At 42.7% G+C, this 13,894-nt stretch overlaps 1 protein-coding gene across 1 annotated transcript in view; it reads left to right on the top strand.

Moving 5' to 3' along the window:
- Nucleotides 1–13,894, top strand: part of ATP10B (ATPase, class V, type 10B) — a 175,774-nt gene that overhangs the window by 59,160 nt on the left and 102,720 nt on the right. The window contains exons 4-5 of the mRNA XM_006897041.1: nucleotides 408–493; nucleotides 10,284–10,390. Coding sequence (XP_006897103.1) covers nucleotides 408–493; nucleotides 10,284–10,390 — 193 coding nt within the window. The remainder of the gene's footprint in view (nucleotides 1–407; nucleotides 494–10,283; nucleotides 10,391–13,894) is intronic.

Below are 13,894 nucleotides of genomic sequence, written 5' to 3'. Positions count from 1 at the left end.
ATTAAAAGTAAATAAAATTATTCAAACAGTTTATCACTCACGCATTTCAAGCACCCAGTAGCTTCTTGTGACTAGTGGCTGCCTTGTTGGATAAGGCAAATCCAGAATATTTTCATCCTCACAGTAAATTCTGTTGGGCAATGCTAATCTAGTGACTCAAACAGAGCCTTTATAAAAAAGAAAGCATTTAGGGCAAGAATCTCCCTCTGCCTAGCACCCAGCTTTTCATTTGCATCTACTTTCTCCTCCTTAATGAGGATTTAACGTTTTCTTCTAACACATCTATCTCAGCATGACAAAGCAGGGATTACCTTATTTGCAATGGTTCCAGCAGTGATTATTTCTCCTGATGATCCTATTAAAACTATATCCCTCTGATTTAATAACCTCAGAATCCTCTCTCCTAGGAGACACAGTTCGAACCGGAGCATTTCCACAATACTATTGTGTGTGAGAAACCCAACAACAACCTCAACAAATTTAAAGGCTACATGTAAGTATCTAATGCCTGTGGGCTGCTTATAAATCTCTTCTCTGCAACTAGAAAACATATTTTCATGAAGTGGCATCCTAACATGTGGAACTTTATTCCTTTTAATTAGAGGGAGAAAAAGAGCCAGGGACCTAAAGAAAGTTGGGATATACCTTTTTTACTTGTTGTTGTTATGTGCCATCGAGTGGAATATGACTCATAGCTCCCTATGAGCATTAACTCGGTTATGCAGCAGAGAGCTGGACAATGATTAAGGAAGAAAGAAGAAAAGTTTATACCTTTGAATTGTGATGCTGAAGAAGAGTACTGAACATACTGTGGTCTGCCAAGAAAACAAACAAGTCTCTCCTGGAGTGGGTGAAACCAACTTGTTCCTTGGAGGCAAGGATTTTGAATCTGTGTGTGACATACTTTGGGCATGTTGCCAGGAGGACCCAGTCCTTGAAGAAGGGCATCATGTTTGGAAGGGTGGAGGGTCAGCACAGGAGAGAAAGACCTTAAATGAAATGGATTTGGTGTTGGCATAGCAGTTAATTAATCATCTTGCTAGATTAAAGTCACTAATGGTTCTTTAGGGAACTCTGGTGGCCTACTAGCAAGAAGCTGTGCTGCAATCCTGAAGGCAAGCGGTTCGAGACCACCAGCTGCTCTGCAGGAGAAAGGTGGGCAATCTCCTCTCATGCAACTGCCATTGAAAACCCACTGGAGAGTCAGCTATGGGTCGGTTCCTATACTTGATGGCACACAACAAATACAACCATAATGGTTCTCTGATGAAATTGCATAAGAAACAAGATCATTTTCTTGTTGTTAGATGCCAGCAAGTTGGTTCCAACTCGTGGCGATCTTATAAACCACAGAACAAAGCACTGCCCAGTCCTGTGCCATCCTCGCAATCATTGTTATATTTAGCCCACTGTTGCCTTCACTTTGTCCATCATCTTAATGAAGGTCTTTCTCTTTTCTGCTAAACCTCTCCTTTATCAACCATGAGGTCCTTCTCCAGAGATTGGTGTCTCCTGGTAACATGTCCAAAGTATGTAGGATAAAGTCTCACTGCTCTTGTTTCTAAGGAGGCAGATATAAATTATTGTTGCTGTTGTCTGTCGTCAAATTGAAACTGACTCAGAGTTGACCCTCCAGCAGGTTTTCAAAGGGAGTAAATTGCCTGGGAAGAGATTGCCAATCCTTCCTCCATGCAGCAGTGGATATATTCAAACCTCGAGCCTCTGTGACTGCAGCACAGCTTCTTGTCACTATGTCACAGAGCCTGCCTGGCATTGTAGTCAAGAAGACAGGATTTGGATTTCCACTTACTTGGGTTTAAGATATTGTTCTATGCTTAAAAACTGTGTTACCTTGTGTAAATAAATGAACTTCTTTGAATCTGCATTTCCATATCAATATAATAAAGATTGGAATCACTAGTAGTGCAGGTAACCTGCTGTGTTGCTAACTTAAAGATCCGAAGTTCGAGAACACCCAAAGATGCCTTAAAAAGAAGGCCTGGTGGTATACGACAGAAGAAAAATCAGCTTTTTAAAGCCCTACTCTGGTGGCCTAGTAGCAAGAAGCTGTGCTACAACCCCGAAGACACGCTGTTCAAATCCATCAGCTGCTCTGCAGGAGAAGGATGGGCAATCTCTTCCCACGTGATTAACTGCTGCTGAAAACTCGCTGGAGGGTCAGCTATGAGTCAGTTCTGACTTGATGGTGCACAACAACATTTTTTAAAAAGACCAAAACTCTATGAAGTAGTTCTCTGATTCATGGTGACGAGAATCAAAGTCAACTTAGTGGTAAATGGCTTTTGTTTTCTAAAATAAAGATCAATATATTATTAAAAATGTATAATAACTCCTTTTTCTTCTAGTAATTAAATGGTTTAACATTTTCAAAGCACTTACTTACCTGTTGCTGTTAGGCACTCTCAAGTCGACTCTGACTCATAGTGGAAGATTGGAACGTTGCTGACGCTGAGCTGCCCTCCCAATCCCCAATGTGCTTAAGTCACATTTTTGCATTCATTGTGTCATCCCATCTCACCGAAGGTCTGCTTCTCCTACTCTGATCTTCCACCTTTCTCAGCATGGTGCCCTTTTCTAAGGATTGGTCCCTTCTGACACCATGATCAAACATGTGAGACCAAGTCTCACCATCCTTGCAAGTAAGGATCAGCCTAATAGCACTTCTTCCAGGATAGATCTGGTTGTTCTTGTGGTAATCCATAGGATATTCAGTACTCTTTCTTACTTGGCACCATGTAAATATTATTTTAATGATGACTGCTACTATGTTGTTGTTATTATTGTTATGTGTTATCAAGTTGCCTGTGACTCATAGGGACCCTGTGTGCAACAACTCTGAAGCCTGCCCTGTCCTGAGCCAGTCTCACTGACTCCTACACACTTACCCTCATCACGCCGGCTACTGTGTCAATCCATCTCATCCAGGGTCTTCCTCTCTTACACTGTCCCTCCACCTTTCTGAGCAAGATGTCCTTCTCCAAGGACTAGTCCCTGCTGGCCACTTGCGCATAATGTGAGACAGAGTTTCAAAATCCTAGCTTCCAAGGAAAAACTTGGTTTCACTCTCTCTGAGGCAGACCTGATTGCTCTCTTGGCGATCCAATTTCCATTTGCTTGGTTCCACAATCAAAACTCTTTGCAGTAGCAGTCAGGAAATTAAAACACAAAACACATTGTGAAAACCTGTTGTCGAGGACCTCTCTAGAGTACTGAAGAGCAATGGTGTCAGTCTGGAGACAAAGGTGCACCATGATCTTTGTAATGACTTACCAGGCATCAAAGAGCTGGACAATGACTAAAGATGATAGAAGAAGAATGAGTGCTTTTGAGTTGTAGTGATGGAGAATAGGGAGAAGAGAGTTGAAGACTTCCAGGAGAACAAACAGGTCAGTCCTGGAGAGGGTTAAACCAGGCTGCTCCCTCGAGGCAAAGATTTTGAAGCTCTGGCTCACATACATTGGGCACGTGGAGAGGAGACAACCTGTTTAAAAGGGTGGAGGGACAATGCAGGAAAGGAAGACCCAGAATGAGGTGGATTGACTCAGTGACTGAAGAAATGGGATTAGGTCTATTGTAGACAACAAGATTAGCTCAAGATAGGACAAGGTCAGAACAAATCTGTATAGGGTCGCTATGAGTTGCAGCTGACTTGATGGCACATAACAAGACATTTTCAAGATTCACTCAAAGTCACAACATAACAGGTATGAGATAAAGTCAGGACTTAAGTTCAGATGATTTGTCTCTATCTCCAGTGCCTTATCCATAGCTCTGCAGACTGAGCTCAACCATGGTATGGGGTCTGCTCTACCAATAGGTCTGAAGCGCGGTCTGCAAGTCTCTGAGTGTCATGGATGTCAATGCCGTCTCTTTGCCCCTATTATCTGAGATCATATAAGATACAATGAGGAAAAATATGAGAGAGGAAAGGGTAAGAACAAGATAATACAGGGAGGATCTTTTAAAGGCAAATTTTCTTTCAACATTCACACAGAAAGAGCAGGTGAAGACAAAGAAGGATGTGGAGATGTGGACTCACTCTAAAGTGGAGCTGCTCACTGCAGCCATCTAGAGAGGTAGAGTTGGCCACTTGCTCTAGTAGAGTGCACCCCATGGCTGAGGTTTGTGGAGCTGGCTCATACCAAGTCACTTATGCCTGAGTCGTTCTCCTTACTTCCTGGCAAGTCTAGCTGGGCTTCTATTTATGACCATTTCTCTGGCAGGGGCTTGTGCCAGCAGCCAGCCTTGCTCTGCTTTCAACCTGGGCTTGGCCCACCCATCTCAGAGATGGATTACAGGGTAGAACTTTCCCAACCTGCTCAACCCAGGATCTCCCCTCTCTGGTTGCTATCCCTAGAGATGAATTTTCACCATATGCCTGGACTTCATGGCTAAACCTCACCAACCAGTCAGTCCCATCGTCAATCCATGAGCTCAAGTCCATTTCTCCAGGTGGCCCTGCATCTTCTGCTCTGCAAGGAGAATGCCCTCCGCTCCAGCATCCACAGATGCCTAGGACCCTTTTCTTGAGCAAGAGGTTTCCTTGTGACTACCCAGACTGGCTAGAAGACCAATCACTTTGAGTGTTTTGCTTTAAAGATTCAATAACGGTGTTAAGATTTGAAAATGCAACGTTTCAACAACAACCAAAAATATCCTTTAGAGCAGATTCTCAACCCAGGGCAATTTTCCTACCCCTCACTTCACCCCCATATCTATTTGATAGTATCTGGAGATGCTTTTATTTGTCATAACTGAAGGTGCATCTGGCACTTAGTGGATAGAGGCTAAGGATGCTGCTAACATCCTACAACACACTAGACAGCCCTTACAGCAAAGGATTATCTTGTCCGAAACATTAATAGAGATGAAGGTGAGAATCGCTGCTCTAGAGTCGTTCAAATAGAACGTCCTATAAACAAAGCCTGACATAGAACAGTGGTATCCATGCACTAGCTAGCCCTTTCTATCTTGCAGTGAAAAGGAGTGTTACAGCTGGGAGAGGCAGAAGCTTTTATCACATACTATCCCCTTGGAACATCATAAACATTTTACTTCTGCCATAAGAAACCGACAGGGAAGCATTCAAGATTCATTCATTATTCTGCTTGCTGCCAGCACCCTCCTCCACAGGGAGAGACAGTGACGATGTGTCCTGAACTTTCACCATTCTTTCCCAATCTTTACATTTTGTAGCACATTCATAAAACATCTATTATTTATTTATTTTAAAAAGTTTACTCCTTTTCCTTAAATTTATTTCAAAAATAGAATTTATATCTCTGGCCCTATGGGAAACTAGTATCACTTGCCATTCATGGGAAGTAAGAGTGAAAATTGGTACAGTTAAATCGAAAGAGTGTCATTCTATTCCAATTACAGACTCTTGTTTGCCAAAGTTATTTGTATTAAAAAGTAAGGGAGATAGGTGTCAGAAAAGGGCTCGTGATATACCAGCACCACCAAACCAAGACATTCTGCCAGATAAATTCAGAAAAATTGAAAGTGGAAATGACTTTCTGATTTAGGTTACTATATTATATATATATATATAATATATATTACAATATATAAATATTTATATATTTATTTTATTTTTATATTTATTTATATTTACTATATTTAGGGAGCCTTACTCTAGGGATAGGGAGCTCTGGTGGCCTAGTGACAAGAAGCTGTGCTGTGGTTTGAGGCCACCAGCTGCTCCTCGGGATAAAGGTGGGCAATCTCCTCTGGTGTGATTAACTGCCTCTGAAAACCCACAGGAGGGTCACCTATGGGTAGGTTCTGACTCTATAATACGCACCACCACCATATCACTCTAGAGATGCAAGATGTTACAACTTGGCTTACTGAAATGGAGGACTTGAATCACTTGTTGCAAAAGACTAAACACTGTAGCCTTCAATTTGGATTGCATCTCAAGGACAAGAAAACAAAAATCCTCACCCCTGGACTGATAGGCAACATCATGGTGGATGGAGAAAAGATTGTAATTGTCACGTACTTCATCTTATTTGGATTCACAATCAATACACTTGGAATCAGCACACAGGAGATCAGGAGACATATTGCACTGGGAAATCTGTAGGTAGGGATTCTTCCAAATTATTGAGGAGCAGTGATGTCAGATTGAGGACTAATTTGCACATAATTCAGGACATGGTCTTTTTAATCACTTGCTATGCATCTGAGAGCAGGACAATGAATAGGGATGACAGAAGAATTGATGCCTTTGAACTATGATGTTGAAGAAGAGTAATGAATATCTTATGGACTGGCAAAAGAACAAACAGGTGTGTCTTAGAGAAGGTGCAGTTAGAGTGCAGTTGGAGGCAATGACGAGGAAGCTTTGCCTCACATGCTTTGAGCATATTTCTAGGAGAGTTTACTCCTTGGAGAAAGACATCATTGGAAAGGTGGTTTGACACAGTAGAGTATGAAGATGGCACAAGATAAGACAGACCTCAAATGTGTTATTCATAGGGTCACTATGAGGTGTACTCAACTCAACAGCACCTAACAACAACTCTATTGATACCACATTAGGCTCGGTGCCTGTGGCCTAGATTCCCAAATCCTAAGATGTCCCATGAACTGGGCATATGGTTTTGGAAAGTTTTCTTAGCCTCTCTGAGCTTCACCTTTTTCACAAGATCTGCTAATCTCTTTGAGCTATGAGAGTCAAGTTCAATAAAGTAAAGGGATACACTTTATAGACAAAGCAAGGAATAGTTATACTAAAAATCATATCAAGCACCAATATTATATTCTGAGGTCATACTTACTCCACTTAAATGTTCATTCTTCCATTACTAACCTATGAACTTACCTCAGTTTCAGTATCAACAAAGTGAACACGATAACTTGACCTCTCTCATAACACTGTCATGAAGCTTAACTGAGCTATTAGATGTGAAACACTACAAACAGTACCTAGAGAAATGAAGTATTTATGATCAGAAACTCTGGTGAGTAGACATGAGGGTCTTTAAGGCTTACAAGTTGTTGTTGTTGTTGTTGTTATGTGCCGTCGAGTCACTTGCGACTCATAGAAACCCTACATACAACAGCCCTAAACTCTGCTCTGTCCTGTGCCAATCGCACTGCCTCTGACACACCCATCCCGATTACCCCAGTCACTAAATCAATCCACCTCATAGAGGGCCTTCCCCTCCTGAGCTGTCCCTCCACCCTCCCAAGCATGATGTCTTTCTCCAAGAACCGGTCTCTCCTCACAACATGTCCAAAGTATGTTCGACGGAGCCTCAGAATCCTTGCCTCCAAGGAGCCACCTGGTTTGACCCTTTCCAGGACGAATCTATTTGTTTTCCTAGATGTCCATGGTATTCTCAATACTCTTCTCCAGCACCACAGCTCAAAGGCATCAATTCTCCATCTATCCTCCTTGGTCATTGTCCAATTCTCCATAACAAGTGATTGTGAAGACCATGGCCTGTATCAAACACACCTTAGTCTCAGAGAGACACCATTGCTCTTCAGTACTTTGAAAAGGTCCCTAACAGCAGACTTTCCCATGGCAATGTGCCTTTTAATTTTCTGGCTACTGGAGACAAGAGTGTTGACTGTGGATCCAAGCAAAATAAAGCTGTGTGCAATCTCAATCTCTTCACCATCCATCCTGATGCTGCCAATTGGTCTAGTGGTGAGAACCTTTGCCGTCTTGACATTGAGCCTTAATCCATGTTGGAGGCTGCAGTCCTTGACCCTCTACAGCAGGTGCTTCAGGTCCTCTTCAGTTTCAGCAAGCAGGGTTGTGTCATCTGCATAACGCAGATTGTTGATAAATCATCCACCAATCTTGACCCCACATTTCTCCTCATAGACCCCAGCCTCCCGGATAATCTGTTCTGCATATAGGTTGAAAAGGCATGGAGACAGGATGCATCCCTGGCGTACGCCCTTCCCAATTTTGAACCATGCAGTGTTACCCTGCTCTGTTCTGACGACTGCCTCCGCGTCCAAGTATAGGTTTCACATTAGCATGATCTAGTGTTCTGGGATTCCCATTCTTCTCAGAGTCAGCCACAGTTTGTAATGATCCACACAGTCAAACGCCTTTGCATAGTCAATGAAACACAGATAGACATTCCTCTGGTATTCTGTGCTTTCAGCCAAGATCCATCTAACATCAGCTACAATATCCCTAGTACCACGACCCCTTCTAAACCCAGACTGGACTTCTGGCAGTTCTCTGCTGATGTGCTGGTCCAGTCATTTTTGGACAATCTTCAGTAGAATCTTGCTTGCATGTGAAATCAATGATATTGTTCTATAGTTTCCACACTCTGTTGAGTCAGCTTTCTTTGGGATGGGGACAAATATAGATATCTAGTCAAATTATAAAAAATGACTTTGAGTTTTACTCCATTTCCCCCCTTCCACTCTGTCCAGGATTCTCTTTCGTAATCCCTTTTAGAGTGGTCAACAGTCCTTTAGTCATATGGGCAAATTGTTTCAATATGTCTTTGATGTTCTTCACTTTGCTCTGTTCTGGATGAATTTGTCTGTGGGAGCCTCAACCCCATGACCATGAGACTGAAAGAACTGAGTGATGCCCCACTACTACTGTTGACCACTCTAAAAGGGATTACAGAAGAGAATAGTGGACAGAGCGGAAGGGGGGAAAATTGAGTAAAACTCAAGTCATTTTTATAATTTTGGCTAGACCTGCTCTTCTGCTAGGCTAGTGGAGCAATTGATGGTCTAATAGATTATAGCCAAAAATTTGAAAAATGAAATAAACACCAGGAAGAAAACTCTCAAAGTTCAGATAATTCTTTCTTTAAATTATTTTTTTTTTCAAGAAGTAAGTAAAAATTCCTAAAGAATAACAACAGGAGGAAGAATACGGACCAGACAACTGCAAAAAACTGGGAGTGGCCTGGACTCAGAAATTTCTAGTGTGAGGTGGAAACAGTGATATTCCTTCCGACTAGAGGAATAATCGTGCCATATGTTACATATTTTTCTTCTCCTCTTCTCTTCTCTTTCTTAAGAAGCTGCCTTCCAAAATTAGTAACAAAGGCTAATTTTCCTATCCTTTGGGGTTTATATATTTTACAGAAGACTAAGGGGTGAAGATTGAGAGAGTCAACAGTTTCGTTTGCTTGGCTCCACAATCAACACTCTTGATACCAGCAGCCAGGAAATCAAGAGATGAATTGCATTGGAATAGTCAACTGTCAGGGACCTCTCCAGAGTACTGAAGAGCAACAATGTCAGTCATGAGACTAAGGTGTCCCTGATCCAAGCCGTAGTCTATATAATTGCTTTCTATGTGTCAGAGAGCTGAACAATGACTAGGGATGATAGAGAATTGATGCCTTTGAGCTGTGGTGCTGGAGAAGAGTGTTGATTATACTATAGACAGCCAGGAGGACAAACAGGTTCGTCCTAAAGAGGGTGAAACCAGGCTGCTCCTGGGAGGCAAGGATTCTGAGGCTTCGTCTGACATACTTTGGACATGTTGCAAGGAGAGACCTGTGCTTGGAGAGGGACCTCATGCTTGGAAGGGTGGAGGAACGGAGAGAAAGAGGGAGACTTTCGGTGAGATGGGTTGATACAGTGGCTGGAGTAATGAGGGTAGGTGTGTCAGAAACAGTAAAGCTGGAACAGGATAAGGCAGGTTTCAAGGCTGTTGTACATAGGGTCACAAATGACTCGATGGCACATAACAACAACAACAAGAAGAATGGGAAGGGTAGAACAGGACAGAGGCCAAGTGAATGATGTTATCTCAGTGCAGTAGTATCTGTGACGTATCCTTGCCCGTCTCTAGTATAAAAAGAGACTGTCTAGAATCTTCTATGAACATGGGTACTTGAGCGGCCAGAGTTCTGGTCCCAGTAACTATATGTATCTGCATGTGAAAGTGTTCTAAAATATACACAGCTTTAGTTTGCTATGACCACAAGCCAATTCCTCATGTTTTTACACTATCGGCCAAACTGAAAATTGAAGCCAAGACATTTTTCACACATACTTCAGCCTTCTCTGTGATGAAGTGATGATCACCACAGGGTTGGACAACAAGCTTCTGATTATGTAGCCTTCACCCAGGCCTCCTGGGAGAAATGAAGCATTTCCTTGAATAGAGAAGAAACTAGATTTTGAGTTGGTACCACTCCTCTGGTAGAGAAGACAGGGATCACATCCACTCACCTCTTCTGGTTTAGTGATACTAAACAAAGACAGTTGAAGAGGCTATCAAACCACCCTCTGTCTTTCCTCCTTCTTAGGGAGCATCCTGACGAGACCAGGACTGGTTTTGGCAGTGAGAGTCTTCTGCTTCGAGGCTGCACCATCAGAAACACCGAAGTGGCTGTTGGCATTGTCATCTATGCAGGTCATTGTCCCTGGGCTGCTTCTTCTCTTTTTCTTTATCACTATTCTTCCACTCTCCGCCCTCCTCCGACCCCCAGCCTCCAGGCCCATGTCATTCCCTAAGGCCTCAGAACAGCTCCAAAGGGAAGCAACATGTCACTTTCCATTTCTCATAAAACAGAGACTCGGAATCACGATGGCTCACTTCATCCACAAGAGACTATAAGATTCAGAGTTAGTATTACTCCTCTGTATAAGGCAGGGAGAGCTAGTAATATTCATTGCATAGTTTATGACTAACCCAAAGGCCTCTGGTGGTTCAAATTCAGTAGTGACTCTGAAAGACAAAGATAGGCAATCACCTCCTGTTCAATTTACAGCCTTAGAAACCTCTTGGATGTTCAGCTATAGATCAGTTTCAATTTGAAAGCTGTAAGTTCAAGATTTTGTTTTTTTGTTTGTTTAGGGTTATTGACATTGGCATTTTATTGACATTTTGGTCCAGGTTGTTTTTTGTTGTAGGGAGCTATCCTCTCAGAATTATGGGAGCATCTCTGGCCTATACCCCCTAGATGCCATTCTTGCTTTACCTAGTTTGATAACCAAAAGTTTCTTGAGACTTTGTCAGTGACCGCTGGAGGCGGGTTGAAATCATCCTTGGTTGAGAATGACTAGATTAGGGTTATCAAGGGACTTCATATGAGTCCCTCAAGTCAGAGGCCCAGAAAGGCCAAGCTGGTCTTTCCAGAGGAAGAGATCCCATGTGCAGGCTTGTACTTCTTCCAGCTGCTGTTATGATAATGTGAGTCACAAGAATGCAAGGTCAGAGCTCCTCCTGTGGACTACCGGGAAATATCTTAAAGGTAACAGAAAACTAATACTGAGTCTTTGTTTACATGTATTGATTCACCCTCTCCTGTGTACACACAGCCATTAATTTCCCATGCCCCCCTCACCCCACTGTGGATGAGGAAGTTGAGGTGCAAAGGATTAATTCCTTCAAGGCCACAGGTCTACCTACTGAGATTCCCTCTGTTCCCTCATGGCTGTCAAGGTGGAACCGACTCATGACTAACCCTCCGTTGGGTTCCCAAGGCTGTAAATCACACAGAAGTAGACAGCCAATCCACAAATCCACAGTGGATTCACACTGCCAGTCACCAGAGCTCTGTCTAATGCTAGAGTCCACATACTAATCAATAGCGTACTCAGCCCTCTTGATACAAAGGAAAAGAGGTGTTCACATAGATTTCCAGGAGTCAGGGGGCAGATGACCGTGGGGTGGCCTCACTACTCTTTGTGCAGGTTCAGCAGGTGGAAAGGCTATGGTCGTGTTGACACCAGCTGGAAGAGCCCATGGTGCCTTGAGAGCCTCTCACAACTGCGACAACTTGAGTCTCATTTAATAAGCCTAGAGTTTGTTCACTCCCACTGTTTTGTTGCCACTTTAAATCCACAAAGCAACCAGCTAAACAGTGTTAAAGCCATTCACTGCTGGAGCTGATGTATTGGTTTTCTTTAATTTTGCACAGAAAATATGTGTCTGGCGTTTTCTAATTTGACTCCTGAGGAGGCATCGCAGTAGTTACAATTCAGCAGCCCCAGAGGACAGGCTCTGACGAAAACAGTGTCGCAGTTTGGCTCTCAGCTCTTAGCTGTGTGGTGTTGGGAGGGAAGCAGGCAATCCCGAAGCTTGGCTTCAGTCACCTAAATGGGATGATACAAGCACCTCACTCATACAATTTTTGTGAGGATTCTAGAAGAAAAAAAATCATTAAAAGATTTCGTCCAACGTCTAGAACTGAGTATTTATGTTATAGTTTATTCTGCACATCAAAGTGATTAGGGTTCAGTTCTTCCCTAAACTTGGGTCTGTCACCATTCATGAGCTCATTCAATGAATACTTTCATTTCTAACCTGTCCTACGGGAGCTCTGATGATATAGTCTGTAAGCAGTTGCACTGTTAACCCAAAGGCTACATTTCTCTTGTGGTTCAAATCTACCAGAGAACTTACGTAATTGAGACAGTCCTCCCCCATACAATTTACAGCTTTGGAAAGCCAATGGCAGATCAGCTTTGAGTCAATTTTGACTTGAAGGAAATGAGAGAGAGACCACGTCATACGAGCTCTTGTTGTGAGTGTTTAACATGGTTGGCGACTAGCAAAGACTGGACTTTAAGTCCACCCACAGGCACCTCAGAAGAAAGGCCTGATGATCTAGTGCAAAAAGCAGTCATTGAAAACTCATTGGAACACAGTTCTACACTGACACATATGGGGCCACTATGAGTCACAGCTAACTTTGAGGGCAACTGGTTAGTGGTCGCAATGCTTTTATCACTGTAGCACCAAGGAAAGGACAATCTTGACTCATGGGCTTAGTGGCATTACCTAGAAGGAGCTGTGGATAACGGCCTACAGCTGAGGAGGGAAAGGTACAGGGTTATATGGGGTCCTACAACCCCTAGTATAAGGAAAAGCTGGTGGCCTACTCATACGGAATTGAACTACCAACCCAAAGGGACATAGTTCAAATCCACCAGATAGTCCATGGAAGAAAGAGGAACAGTCACTTCCCACAAGATTTACTGCCTCTGAAAAACTCCAATTTAATAATAGGTTTGAGGTATTAATCATCCATTAATGATCAAAAATAAGATGAGCTATGAGATGAAAGCAAGGATATCATACTTAAAGCGATCAGAAGATCATTACAAAGACAGAGGGGGAAGGGGGAGGAAGTAAGGCTGGGGAGATCCCAAAATGGATTTCAGAAGACACAATTAAAATTGCATTGGAGTAACATGAAGTCAAGGCAAAAAAAAGGGTTCAAACGTGAAAGATTTGAATAGAAAATTTCAAAGAGCAGCTCAAGAAGACAACGCAAAATATTATAATGAAATCTGCAAAGAGCTAGGTTGCTGTTACGTGTCTTTTAGTCACCTGTGACTTATAGCGACCCTCTGTACAACAGCTCTGATGCCTGCCCTGTCCTGAGCCAGTCTTACTGATTCCAACACACCTATCTCATTACTCCAGTTACTTTTTCAATCCATCTCACCCGGGGTCTTCCTCTCCTGCATTGTTCCCCCACCATTCTGAGTATGATGTCCTTCTCTAAGGACCAGTCTCTCCTGGCCACATGACCAAAGTATGTGAGACAAAGCTTCAAAACCTTAGCCTCCAATAAGAAACTTGGTTTTACCTTCTCCAAGACAGACCTGTTTGTTCTCTTGCAGTCCATGGTATGTTCAAGACTATTCTCAAGAACTACGACTCAAAGGCATCAATTCTTCTTCTATCATCCTTAGTCATTGTCCAGCTCTCTGATGTATAGCAAGTAATTGCAAAGACATGGCTGGATCAGGAGCACTTTAGTCCCTAGACTAATATTGTTGCTTCTCAGTATTCTGGAAAAGTCCCTCACCACAGATTTTTCCCAGTGCAATTTGTCTTTTGATTTCCTGACTGTTGATGCCAAGAATGTTGATTGTGTATTTGAATGTGTGGATCACAAGAAAT

This window comes from Elephantulus edwardii, unplaced genomic scaffold, assembly GCF_000299155.1.
Source record: "Elephantulus edwardii isolate Elephantulus edwardi_28Jun2011 unplaced genomic scaffold, EleEdw1.0 scaffold00197, whole genome shotgun sequence".
Classification (NCBI taxonomy): domain Eukaryota; kingdom Metazoa; phylum Chordata; class Mammalia; order Macroscelidea; family Macroscelididae; genus Elephantulus; species Elephantulus edwardii.
This window is presented reverse-complemented; position numbering and strand designations above follow the sequence as displayed.